Below are 13,508 nucleotides of genomic sequence, written 5' to 3'. Positions count from 1 at the left end.
TAATAATAATAATAATAATAATAATAATAGTAATAGAAAAAAACAACTATTTGTTTCATGAAAACTATGCAGTTATGTAACACATCTATTAATGTTAAAATATATTATACTAAAACGTGCACAACTGAATCCAACAAAACGATCGCTTAGACGTTTTCATAAATCAAATCTAATTAGTATCAAATTAATGAACCTAATCTGACGTCCCTCGACTCCACGCCTTTGGATTGATAGATAGGGTAGGTGCAACCTTACACTCCTAATCAAATGACAAAAAAACTCTTAACGTTTTTTGTATACATCACATATTATATAGTACAATAGAATGATAACATTACACATTCATAGAGTTCAGTTGAAAAATTCGACGGACGTATCTAAACATATATTTAGCTCCTATAATTAGTGATCTTCGTACGCTTGATATTGGTTTTATCAAAATGTTTTATTTAAACACTCCTACAAGACTGCAGGATAGATTAAATTATTATGTTACGCACGTAACATTATATTACTGTACGCACATAATCATAATCAAGGGTGTAGCCAGAATTTGAAAAAAGGGGTGTTTTAATTGTTTATTAAAATACAACTATTGCAGAGGGACTACAGTCCTCTACGAAATCATAAAATCAAATTCATAAATCATAATTTGCGTACAACTTTTAACTGTACACCATGTTGTATAAATAATTATAATAATATCATATATGGAAAAGAATCATCTAACTATACGTTTTATACTTATGTAGGAACCCAAAATATTTAGTGTTTAACATATTTATGGCTTACGATAAGCATATATAGGGGATGTAAGTGTTTTAAAATTCAAAACACATTCCTACGCGTCTCATTATGACAATACTATTTCAATTTTATATTAAATTATAATATTATTAGTATTATTATTATTACTATCATTTTTTTTTGACCGGCGAGTGCGTACGTGGTTCGCTTCTGGACGGGACGGGAGATGGTAAATATAAAATAATAATAATATCAATCCGTTCACTTTCACTCAACCGAACGTGTGTCCGAACACTGCGACCGACGACGATCCGTTGCAGTAGTAGTCAGTTGTCCACCGGTCGCGTGCGCGCCTCTGCCCTGCCGCAGCGTGACGTCGAGAAAACGGACGCGTTATTTTCGTGTAAATATCGGCGCGGTTCAGTGTAATATTTTATCAGCATATTACTGAGATACGTTTTGATTGGTTTTGCAGTTACGGTTCGACAATCTCGAAACATCGGAAATTCGCACGTGAGTAACAACATTAACATATTATTATCATCATAATAATCGTATAATACGTGTACGAGCCGTTTTCGGATTTTCGAACTAAAATCTTTCTCTGCAGCGTGTTGTACAATATTACTGAAAACCCGGCACACAGAGATAAATGTGATCACGTTTAAACACATTTAAATTATGATCACCCCGGCACTAATAATACAAGAAACTAATGATCACTGGTCCGAGAAACTCGGATGTGCTGTGGTTGTCTACGTCTTTATCGACATGGGATAAATATACATGTATCAAAACGTAAAGTGACGGACAATTTGCGAATATTTTTCGCGGTACAACGAGGAGGAGTAGTTCAGACTCACTTACACCGATGGTCTGCTACGAATCTTGAAAGGAGTACGGACGTGTGTCGGGACGAACCGTAATTAAGATGCGCAAGGTGTTTGACAGAGGATACGAGGATATTGTGCGAACAAATCGAATTAGATGGAGTTAGATCGAATTAGTAGACTGTCCACGGCATTTTCGAAATGCGTCTCGTACACGATTCAACAGTAATACGGCATAACATATAACCGAGGTGGTGTACTCGTTATAACTTAATGGATCGTACAATCATAGAGTGTGGATCATTTTTCAGATGTGACATGAGGATATATTATTTTTTAACGTGATGAGCGTCTGGACATTTTTGAGTAGATTTTTCCTTTGAGGACAATCGAATATTTCAGTTTATTGAGTTTCCATTGTATTATATAATATATGCTTTCACAATCACGGTCGTTTGATATAAAATTACAGTAACTCAAAAAACTGAAATACGAAAACGGAACAAGTAATATTCGAACTATACAGAAAAAATTAACACACACTTTACTTAGTTAGTTAGGAGTTAACGCACCGTAAGTGTAGATATTTTTTGAAAATCAACGGAAACTTGATTGTGACTTCTACAACTCGAAAGATCACGAGGTATCAATAACGTCACATTTGTCATTGCACTATCAGCAGGGGTGGATCAGTCATGTAATAATACGTCTAGATATCGATGAATTAATCATATAGGTAATCGTCGCTACTAAAGTTTATTTTTATTTTTTTTTTGTAGGATGGGAGTGCTAATTTCTATAACGAATAATTGATTCTCCTATTATTTGGAGGATGGATAAATATTTGGGGGCTTAGTCCCCTAATCCCCACCTAATTGTGCCTATGATAATAGGTAATTACTATATTTGCGCGTATCGATTTATTTCGTTTATTTTAACAAAATGATGAACTTTTCCCTTAATTTTCTGACAAAATAGTGTACAAGACTTTAAAATACTATCAATGAACTTTACTCGAGGAACGAATGCGTATATTTGAGCTAAAAAAACATTGTATATTTTCATGGTTAAAACTACTAAAAAAATAATATTATATGTATCGTTCAAAATGAATTTTAAAGAACTTTTTATTTCTTGATATTGATTCATGTATTTAAATTTCTATATATTTTTAATAAAATCAATTTTGAATCCTATTTAACGCACATATTATAATAAACTCGAATACACTTTTCTAATATTTAACGTTTATTTATTGATGAATTTAACGTCAAAACTGTAAATTTAAGATTAATTTTGTTTAACAAATTTATCTAATTGATTTAACACTACATTTTTTTTCTGATACTGTAAGTATTGGCTGTGATTCATATTTTCATTTTTTTTTCCTGGATAACGATATTATATATTATGTCTCGTTGCAACTCGTTTACGCACATTTAAAATTTTTCACCTGAAAATCGACGACTCATTTGCGCACGAAGAAATCAATTGTTTACTTAAAAATAGATAACTCGTTTGCGTACGACACATTCACACACGGCTGCATCCGAATTAGGTCCCGAATTATTTTAAGTACTACACTAGTTGGGTCCTGAATTATTTTAGATACTACACTAGTTGGGTCCTGAATTGTTTAAGGTGTATATTAGTTCCTGAATATTTTTTGATAAGTACTACATTATACTAACATTTTCCTTCCCATTTCAACAAACTTAGGACTGTCTGTGATCTATTTAGACCACAGGACCATATTTTATATAAATTCTATAATTTATATAATAGTATTGGAAAGTTAGTATAGTGTAAAAAAAATATTAAAATAATTAAAAATATTATACAATAATATTAATACAATTTTAATATTTTTAATATTTTTACTAACACAATTCTAATAATTTATATTTTAATTGAAAAGAAACTATATAAAAAAAAAAATATATAAAAAACATTTTTCATCATACCTGTGGTTTAAATAGTACATAGACATTCCTAAGTCTGTTAAATGGGAAGGAAAATGTTAGTATAATGTAGTACTTACCAAAAAATATTCAGGAACTAGTGTAATACCTAAAACAATTCAGGACCCAACTAGTGTAGTATGTACCTATAAAAAATCTGAGATCCAACTTTTATACTACTTGCGATTAGCCCTTAGTACTCAGGACCCAACTCCAATGCTTCGTCATACAAATGACACGTGTATATATATATATCGTCACAGACTGCAGTACAAATTATCAAATATTTTATCTTAATATTATAATATAATCGACTATGTAGATTGTAGATTATATAAATTTGGATTTTCCAAACAACTTTTAGTAAAGTTTCGGTAGGTATGGACTCTGGATATGGACGGTACAGTGGTGAATAGTGTGTTGACGACGTAAACTTTAATATGGCGTAGAAGTTTCTAATATTTTTGAATTTCGGTGAGGAAAAAGATGTTTTAATATTAATAATTATAAATTTAGTAAATATCGTGTTTTAATGAGTGGATGTTCAAATTTTTGATGCACTAATAAAAAATGTCCTGCGAGTGTTATTGTTAATAAATCAAACAAAATAATAAAAGTAACCAACTTTCATAATCATGAGAAGTATAATAATCAACGATTATAAGCAAACAAGTTCTGACACTAGGGATTTTTGTCACAGGCAGCCAAAATATTTGTGCGCAATCGAGTTGTGCATTTTTGCGTTAAACGAGTTATAAAAAAGGAAAATGTGCGCAAACGAGTTGCAGTCATTATGTCCTATACCACTGACATCCAATTAGTTTTTTAGTTTTTAGACCAATTTAGTTAATATAAGGGACTGACAAAAAATTACAAGTTAATGAAAACTTAAGATAATGATTATATATGAGTATATAAAAAAAAATTATTCGAGGAAAAAACTTGGTGAGCTATCGATTGAACGACTTATTTAATCTATTATAATGCACAAACTCTATGTTGATAAAAAGTACAAGCGACACTAAATTGTATTATAATATGATCTAAAAAAATAAAGATTGAATTTTATATCGATTAAATATTTAAATCAATCAATCAGAATTGAACGTATGTTGTCATTAATCTGTAAAATAACTCATTATAAGCTAAAATATACGTACATTAATGGATATCAGTTGTATCGAATAGTTTAAAGACAATATTCGGATTTCAAAAATGTATAATTTAGTCCTTCGAGTTTTTTCGGTATACTTAAGTATATAGCTAAATAATTATAGCTAAATAATTATTAAATATCGCAATTTAGTTATTATAGTTACTGTAGTTGGGCATACTTGTTACTACTATACGTTAATTATTATGATTAATAAACATCGGGTGTAACAATTACAGTATGAGCCGTAATTTTTTCCGTGTTCGACATAAACGCGAATGTTTGTATTAACACAATGTTTTAATCGTGTCATATTCGATAACTGAACAATAGATTGGAGTGCACATTGTACTGCGTTGTGTAATACCATGTCTTCCGACCATATTTCACTTGCTGTGCCGATATCTCTACATTAGATACATATATATATATATATATATATATATATTTACAGTCTGCCAAATACATTTTATGAAATTAGAAAATACTAGTGTAAAGAGAATATTAAATTTGACAAATGATACAAAATAAATAAAAACAAAAAAAAATTCACTCGATTCCCACGACAATCTTATTTAGTATCGTATACAGGGTTAAATGTATATACTATACATATAATTATATAAATGAACATTTGGGCTTTCATTCTGAAAAATTTGAAAAGTAAGCATAACGCGATCTTCTTTGTCTTCCTCTTACTAATTTGAAAGTTGATTATTCTTTCCTGATACCCGTTTGTTTTCAGTTTACTATAATTGTGGGTAAATAATATTCGAACACAAACATATACGACACTAATTATTTATTCTGTATCTATAATGTAATTATATGTCGGCTGTACATTTGATTTTTTATAACGTGTTTATACACTCATAGGTATTTAGTACATTTATTTTTTTTTTTAATAGATCGGGGTAAGATTTATGTCAAGGTTTCTTTATGTCGAATTATTTATAAATTGTCCGATAACCATTCGATTCGTAATATTTATATTTCATCAATATTTGAAATGTATGCATTTGATATTCTCATATTTTCCATAAATTTCAATTTTTACACGTATAAGATAGGAATATATTGTCATCGATTTTAAATTTGGAAAATATTGTTGTGAAGTATCAACACATACAGAATCAAATTTAAATGTTGACAAATTATGTTAACTTAGTCCGTCGTAATACGACACTAGATTTCAGTATGTTATTCATAGGTAGGGCCCGGATTTAAATGCACTTAAAACCATACAAATATGCACTAAAAAAATGTCCTTAATAAATGTATTTTACCATAAAAAAGAATTTAAAACTGCAAAAATGACCTTAAAAAATGACAATTTTTTTTATTTTGAACATTATTTAACACACTATTTAATACATTAAAATAACATTCACACGTAATACGAGCAACGTCTGCGAGGTAAAAAAAAAATAAATAAATAAAAATATAGCTGAATTATAGCTGATTATTTGTTATTTGACCGAATACTGGTGACGTTTTATAGTCAATAATAAATTAAGATATGATAAAAATTGAATAGAAAACTAAAGATTGATAATAACCTACTTAAATATCAAGAAAATAATTTGTCTTTTGATTTTATTTTGAAAAAATTAGTTTAGTATATCGAATATGCATTAAAAACCAACATAATGATCCAATAATACTAAAAATGCTCTAAAAATGAAAAAACGTCGAAATATGCAAAAAAATGCAAAATTAAATTTGTAGTTTTGAAATCCTCATTACATGAAATGAATTATTTTCTTAGAGAGCATTGTACATAATCAATCAAAAAAATATGCACTTTGCATTGAAATCCAGGCCCTATTCATAGGTATGCGTAGACCTGTATTTCAGAGGGTGCCTACAATACTTTTGGGCCCTTTCTTAAAACTTGTAGGTATATATAATATATTATATCTAATGTATAGATAATTAAATAAACGTAACTTTAATTTTTTCATTTAATATTGTGGTAGGTATATTAATCACAATGAGTATGTTTTCTTTGAACCTCTTATATATTTTTCAAATAGCATAATTTATTTATGGTTTGTATTTTTATAGTCAATTGTAGCTGTTACATTATCACAATATTTTTTTGTAAGAACATTTTGAAAATTTAGTTTTATTTTTTCTATTACGAAACGTCAACTATTTTTTTGTAAATATTTTAAAATAAATTACGTTTACGCTAAACAACATTAGTTAAACTACGGACCCCTTACTCTTAGACTTAAACTGTAGGACTCCATTTACAACATTTCGGGGAGGGGGGAGGGTGATCATACCTGACACTCGTCGTTGCTCACGCCTATGGTTTTATGTTTTATGTTTTTATGTGTGTAGTATTGTTTTATAAAATAGTGTATGGACAATAATTATTATTATTAACGTACTGGTATTATCACTAATTGATGTTATGAATTTTCACAGTAAATTGATCAACTTCTGTGCGTTAATCATTTATTTTTTTATTCATGACCCAGAGAGTATGAGTTTATTACTCACTATACAGAAACGTAGATAGTCAGCTCATCTATTAAGCTCGAGACGAACGGCATTTCCTGACGCAACGGAGGTTGTGGCTTTCCGCCGAATCCTTAACATATTTACCTGATCCCGCGGTGAGTCGATTCTTGCATTATTTACAAGGTCGTCGCGCAAAATATTTCGGACATGCGTTCAACCATCTCACACACACCACACGCGCGCGCACATACGTGACATTATATAATAATAACACCGTCTACGATCGCTGCCGAGGTGGTGTGCGAGTGAAAAATAAAAGCAAAATAGTCGTCAAGCTGAATAACTCAATGGTGATTGAGATACTAAGACCTGCGAAACTGCGTGAGGGTGATGGGATTGATCTTCGCGCGTTCCCCGTGAATCGGCAATTTTTTTCAGTAATCGTCTCGAAATCGCAATAATTAAGAAACGTTAACATAAAACAACTATATGTCAACCTTGACCCGGTTGCACGGTTTCCTTACGTCACAACCTACCGCGGTACCACCTGTACAACATACGTGTAATGTAGGTACCGGTTGGACAGCAGGGGAACACTTGGGCATGGTCGCACACCACTATGTATCGTACGCGGTGCGATTTGGACGTCGTAGAGGGATACGCGATATTCTAGACTTTCCAAAAAAAAACAAAATTGTCGATACAAAACGAAAAGTACGCTACCTTGAACCCAATACAGATTACATGAGGTGATGTGTTTAATATTCCGTTTGGTACAATGCTCATTTATACCGCGAAGGTCGCGGGTCATAACTGCACGTCGCTGCACAACATATACATTCTCACATCGGCAATCGATTCGTCGGATTTGATAGAAGTCAAAACCAAGATCCAAACGCAATCGGGGATCGAGATGAGAAACGATGTTGAGAACATAATAACCAGGGTTCATAAATTCTAGCATTTGCATATTTTTTTGAGAGGTCCTAGAGGTACCTATGTGAGATATAAATTTGTTCCAAATAACCAAGAAGCTACATACGAAATTTTATGTTGCATATTTCGGAGTATAAGTGATATTTTGCTTTTTTTCGCTTTTTTGCATGATTTTTATCATTGATTTTTTTTAAAAAACATTTTAGTAGTCTAAAACATTTTTTTCGTAAAAATAACAAGTAATTATAGTCATATTAATTGTTCATATTAGTAATTAATTTGTGTTAATTAATTTTTCTTCTTATATAACTTATATAATATCAGAAGAAACAATATATACCTATACGAGTTTAGGCGACACGCGACTAGCGAGAGTGTACGTCCGAAACTTAGTAATCCCATCGATAAGGAAACCATTATAATTGTATATAATTGTAGCTTGTATACTGTAGTATTTTATTTTTATAGTTTTTTAGATACTCAGGTATTCCAATATCATTATCTAGATATTCCGATATCATCATTCTCAGATTATTTACAGATTATTTTTCATTAACATTTTGCAGTCGTTTCCGATTTTTCGTACTGTATGTATGCTAGTTCGTTTCGTGAATTCAGTAACTAAATTTTTTTTTTTTTAATAATAGAAGCTAAAATAATAAAATAATATAATAAATAATAATAATAAAATAATAATTTTTGTATACAAACATTTTTTTTTTTGCATATTTTAGTATTTTTAGTACATATTTAAGCGTTTATAACAACCTTTTTTAGAGCTATAAGTTATGAGCCCTGATAATAACATGAATTTTGAACAACGTAAAAGTTATAATTGCGTGAGCTATATGCAATTCTATCCGTCCGGAACGTCGTTACAGCAGTTTTAAAATTCGAAAATTCAATATTATTTTTATTTTTATACAAACTACTACTACTGCATAGTGAGTTGATCTTTTGCGTAGACATTGAAATCGATATAATCGATTGTAAAGACCTCAAGTAAATTCATTCGGAAATCAATATCATCCGTCTCCCGAAACGTGTTAAAATATCATATCGGTATGAGATCAATCAACGATTGTTTGAACAGTTACTGCAACTGTAGTGACAACGAATTACTATTCGAGTCGTCATTATTGTATTTTTTCGTAGTTACTAAATTCACTAGCTTATGAAATTATTGTTATACCTTACGAAAATGTTATAAATAAATAAAGCAAAAACAAGTACTGACCTCAGCCCTCACTAAATGACCGATTCGATTGTACATTTGATTGTGTAACTAATTAACGCACACTGAACATCTCGACGTTACAATATTATATAGGTACGTATAACACAGGATGCGATCATAAGTACAGTGACGTACACAATATTTTAATATAATTTATTTTAACTCGTCTTGTTTCTAGAATAATGTACACAATAAAAGCGCTCATTCGTTTTAATTCTATGTACCATATTGATTAATATTTTTTGCAACCTGAATTCAAAGTAGTATTTTTAGTAGTTATAGTAGTGAGCTTTCTAAAAAACACGACCTTGACAGTTGGGCGATACGTTTTGCGCACGAATCTAAATAATTGGACTTGAATTAAACTTTTACAACTCGGTGATTCGTACAACATTCAGCATGGATGTGCTACGTAAGCGTAAACATTTCACGGCAACAAATATGCATTTTTTATACCGATATTCTTATACTCGCAGTAGTGTATGATATAAGAGCCATTAAGAGTTATGCATTTGTGTATTTCAATATTATATACTTTACCGAATTCAGTTTCGTTGGTTTTCAGAATGATCTGACACCAAGCATGAACATGAAAGAACCATGGCCGGCTGTACAATTGCCAGTTACCAAACATTACTGTACCTGTTCACGTTCATCGCAACAGGTACGTGCACAACGACTGTCCGAGCTGACCGGATTTTATAATAAACAAAAATATTATTCATGGTATTATACGCCGTGTACACAGAGTGTACCATAAATGTTTGCTAGTTTTACGCGGATATTCCGTTTAAGAGAAGTGCTCCCTTTCGTATGCGTACGTTGCATAATTTGCTGGAGATAATCGAAAGGCTATTCTCCACTAAATGTTCAAAAAATTTGTCATCATAAGAGTATGTACAAATCGCGTGAATGCATGTCCTTGCGGGTCTCTACTAGATAAGCGGCCATCTCTCGTTAACGTTAAGGCGTTTACAGGAATGTGTCGACAAGGAGGGCAGTTAATTTTTTTGTGTGACGATCACAAGTTTAACTCTATCCGAAGAATAATTTCAAGTAGACAAGCTGAAGAATAAAAGAATCTCATCCCAGATAAATATATGAGAAAGTGGGAGGTATAAAAAAAATTTAATTTTTTGTGCTTGTAAAAAAATTATTTCTTTCCCGAAAAAAGATTACGATAAAACTATTTAGTTTATATAGGATGTACCAGGATTCTGGAGAATTTAAAATAATGATATTTACATTATTAGAATGGTTAATATCATTCTTCGTTTTACCAAAGGAATGAGATTCGTGGGATTTCAACCCGTAATTAATCGATAAAATAACATACCTAATACATGTGTTATCTATTTAGTTTGATCAAAAGATAATTTATCTCAATTAAACATGAAAAACATATTTTTGAAATTATTTTATGCAAAACACATTTCTTTCCCAACGAAACATAGCTGATTTCGAAAGAATTATAATTTGTAAATATATTTTAACCGGAAAAATACTAATTGTAATTATACTTTCACTTTCGTTATCGTTAATCAATCTAAATATCATGCTTCTCTGAGATTGTACGTAGTGAAAAAACAAAAAAATTACCCGACCCCATTGAAAATTCCTGAGCATGCCATTGACTTCACGAATGTTTCGCGGTGTCCTGCAGGTGAAATCCTGTGTCAGGTGAGAAATCCGGAACGGATTCAGATACCGAGAGTACGTTCTCCAGTACCCATAGCTGCCACTGCTCAAAACAATGCCAATGTCATCGGTCGCCCGTCAAATAAACAGTTGGCGAACAAACAGTCATCGAAGTCGCAGCAGAACTCCAGCCGATTGCTCCAGCAAAACCCACCGGCACCACCGGTGTCCGTCAAAGAGCTTTTCAATTCTTCGTCGTGCGTCGAACCTCCGTTCACGTGCCCACATCCGAGGATACAGTTCTACTTGTACACCAGGTAAGCGAACAACGCGGGTTTCTGGATGGCACGACACGGTGGACAGTGCGCATTAGCTAATCGCAGTGTCGGCAATTGAAAATCGATCCATGCCGCAGCCAACTGTCAACGGGTTTTAATATTTTTAAGCACACGGGCCCCGATAAAAGTAGTTTTTGAACCCCTAAGTTTATGAATACAAAAATATTGTTTCAATAGCACATTTTTTTATTTACATCGCGTCCGCATACATTGCTCGTGTGTGTGACTAGGAAGGCGATAGCTTCATTGGCCCTCGGTGGCCCTCGAATCACTACAGGGTTAGAGTTTTTGATATCATTATTGATTGTCATCATACACGTATGATCGGGGTCGGATGGCACTTTTCGACAGCATCTTAAAAGAATCGCACGTGAACTTTTTCTAATCTACTTTTGTCTCAATTGAAATGTAATGATTGCTGTTTAAAATGTATTTTAAACTCTGTATTAATAACAGTCATTTTTCCTTCTATTCTCGAGAATTTCAGATTAGTTTAGCTCGGATTCAAGATGTTTTTCGGATGAAAATGTTGAACCGCACGAGCGTATTCTAGCACGTACTACCGCGGTAGGTCAGTGTGCATTATAGTTCGCTAAAACGATCCCGGCACGCGTTGGATTTATCCACTCGGTACGACGTCGGGGAGAAAATATTTCATGAGTCACATTTGTTCATTTGCATTGAATAATAGTAAATCGCTCTCGCGCTCGTGTATTACACTACCGTTAAAAGTTTGTACATACACGTTTTGTGTAATTCGCTTTTTGAACGCGTGTGCCGCTGCTAATGCTACGGCTCACGAAATGAAAACGAAATGAAACAACGCACAAATAATACATATTATTATTTTTATGGTCGCTGATGATGACCGTTGTAGACACACTGAACGCGCGCGCATAGGCACTTACTTTCTCCTGGTCCTCCGTGGCTTTCTTTCGCGCCGCACCACCGCAATGCCGTGCATAACAATTGCCATGCTGTTGCGCGCATATGTTTCAACGGACTTCGAATAATATTGTGTATCGTTTAAGACTTACGCAGAACGATCCCGAGCTGCTGGACGTGACGGACCCCGAATCGCTGTACACATCTCATTTCAACCCCAAGCACCCGGTGAAAATAATCATACACGGATTCCAAGGCGGTAGAAACTTGTCCCCGAGCACTGATCTCCGAAACGGTAACTTCTCGCGCGTTATTTCGTTACGTGCCACCCAAGTACAAAATTTCGCGGTTTGAATGATATTTTTTTTATTTTTTTTTTTTTTTTTGTCCGGAAAACCGTACAGCTTATTTCACCAGGGGCAACTACAACATCATCATAGTGGATTATTCGACTCTGGCACAGATACCGTGTTTGAACCAAGTGGAATGGGCGCCCAGATTCTGCGGCATGTGCATCGCGCAGCTGGCTAACTACTTGGCCGATCATCCTCGTGGAGTTCCTCCCGATAAGCTGCATCTAATGGGGTAACGTATGACATTATAATATAATTTTTTCGTCCATCACAGGTTGAACAGATATGACGTATAAGCAGGCCTGACGAGAAGTGGAGAAGGGAAGATTTTGACGGAATTTTTGAGAGGGCCCGGAAATTAGGGACCTAAAATTATTAAAAACTAAATATATAATTAATGATAAGAATTTAATGAACACTGCGGAAAAAAATTGGAATAAATTTATTTTATAATTATTATCAACTATAAGTAATAGGTCAAGTCCGTGGTCAAACGCTGCTGATTGTTCATACAAACATTAATTTTATCTTTGTAAGAATCTATTTTTGTATGACTACACAGTTTTTATTTTTGAACATTTTTTCATAAAAGTGCCTTTACATTCAGTGTTTGACTTGGAAAATTAAAGAAGTTTACTTTTAGGAAAAATAGCGTCCCCAAGACTTGTTAAGCGTTATAATTATAACGTAATATTAGTAGGGGGACGCTAAAATTTTTGAAAATTAGTTGGGATATTCCGTTCCTTATAAAACAACATAAAAACAGTAACTAAAAATTCATATACAGTTAAATTTTTCATAAAATGCAAAAAAAAAAAAAAGTACAAAATAAAAACTCCATTAAATTAATAAGTATCACTTGAAACTCATTTTCTTCTTACGGACCTATGTGTTGAGGTATTAGAAAAAAATATGCACTGTCATCAAGATCCCAACCTTAATTATCAGTTACCACATT

The 13,508-nt window shown here is 32.5% G+C and overlaps 1 protein-coding gene across 1 annotated transcript; it reads left to right on the top strand.

Moving 5' to 3' along the window:
* Nucleotides 1–1,037: 1,037 nt before the first annotated feature.
* On the top strand, nt 1,038–12,816 carry LOC112689474 (pancreatic lipase-related protein 2-like). Its single transcript, XM_025563204.1, has 5 exons — nt 1,038–1,260; nt 9,902–10,000; nt 11,000–11,291; nt 12,344–12,492; nt 12,602–12,816. Exons 2-5 carry the CDS (start codon nt 9,937–9,939, stop codon nt 12,784–12,786), a joined length of 690 nt encoding a protein of 229 aa, XP_025418989.1. The 5' UTR covers nt 1,038–1,260; nt 9,902–9,936; the 3' UTR covers nt 12,787–12,816.
* Nucleotides 12,817–13,508: the final 692 nt, after the last annotated feature.

This window comes from Sipha flava, unplaced genomic scaffold (genome assembly GCF_003268045.1).
Source record: "Sipha flava isolate LNK unplaced genomic scaffold, YSA_version1 44807_pilon_pilon, whole genome shotgun sequence".
Lineage (NCBI taxonomy): Eukaryota > Metazoa > Arthropoda > Insecta > Hemiptera > Aphididae > Sipha > Sipha flava.
Note: the sequence above shows the minus strand (reverse complement) of the source record. Positions and strands in the feature narration are given on the sequence as shown.

Bases quoted from the DNA above. Each gene is read 5' to 3' on its own strand.
- LOC112689474 (XM_025563204.1), top strand. From the start codon at position 9,937: ATGGCCGGCTGTACAATTGCCAGTTACCAAACATTACTGTACCTGTTC. The intron at 10,001-10,999 runs GTACGTGCACAA...GGTGTCCTGCAG, and splicing joins GTTCACGTTCATCGCAACAG to GTGAAATCCTGTGTCAGGTG. The intron at 12,493-12,601 runs GTAACTTCTCGC...AAAACCGTACAG, and splicing joins GAGCACTGATCTCCGAAACG to CTTATTTCACCAGGGGCAAC.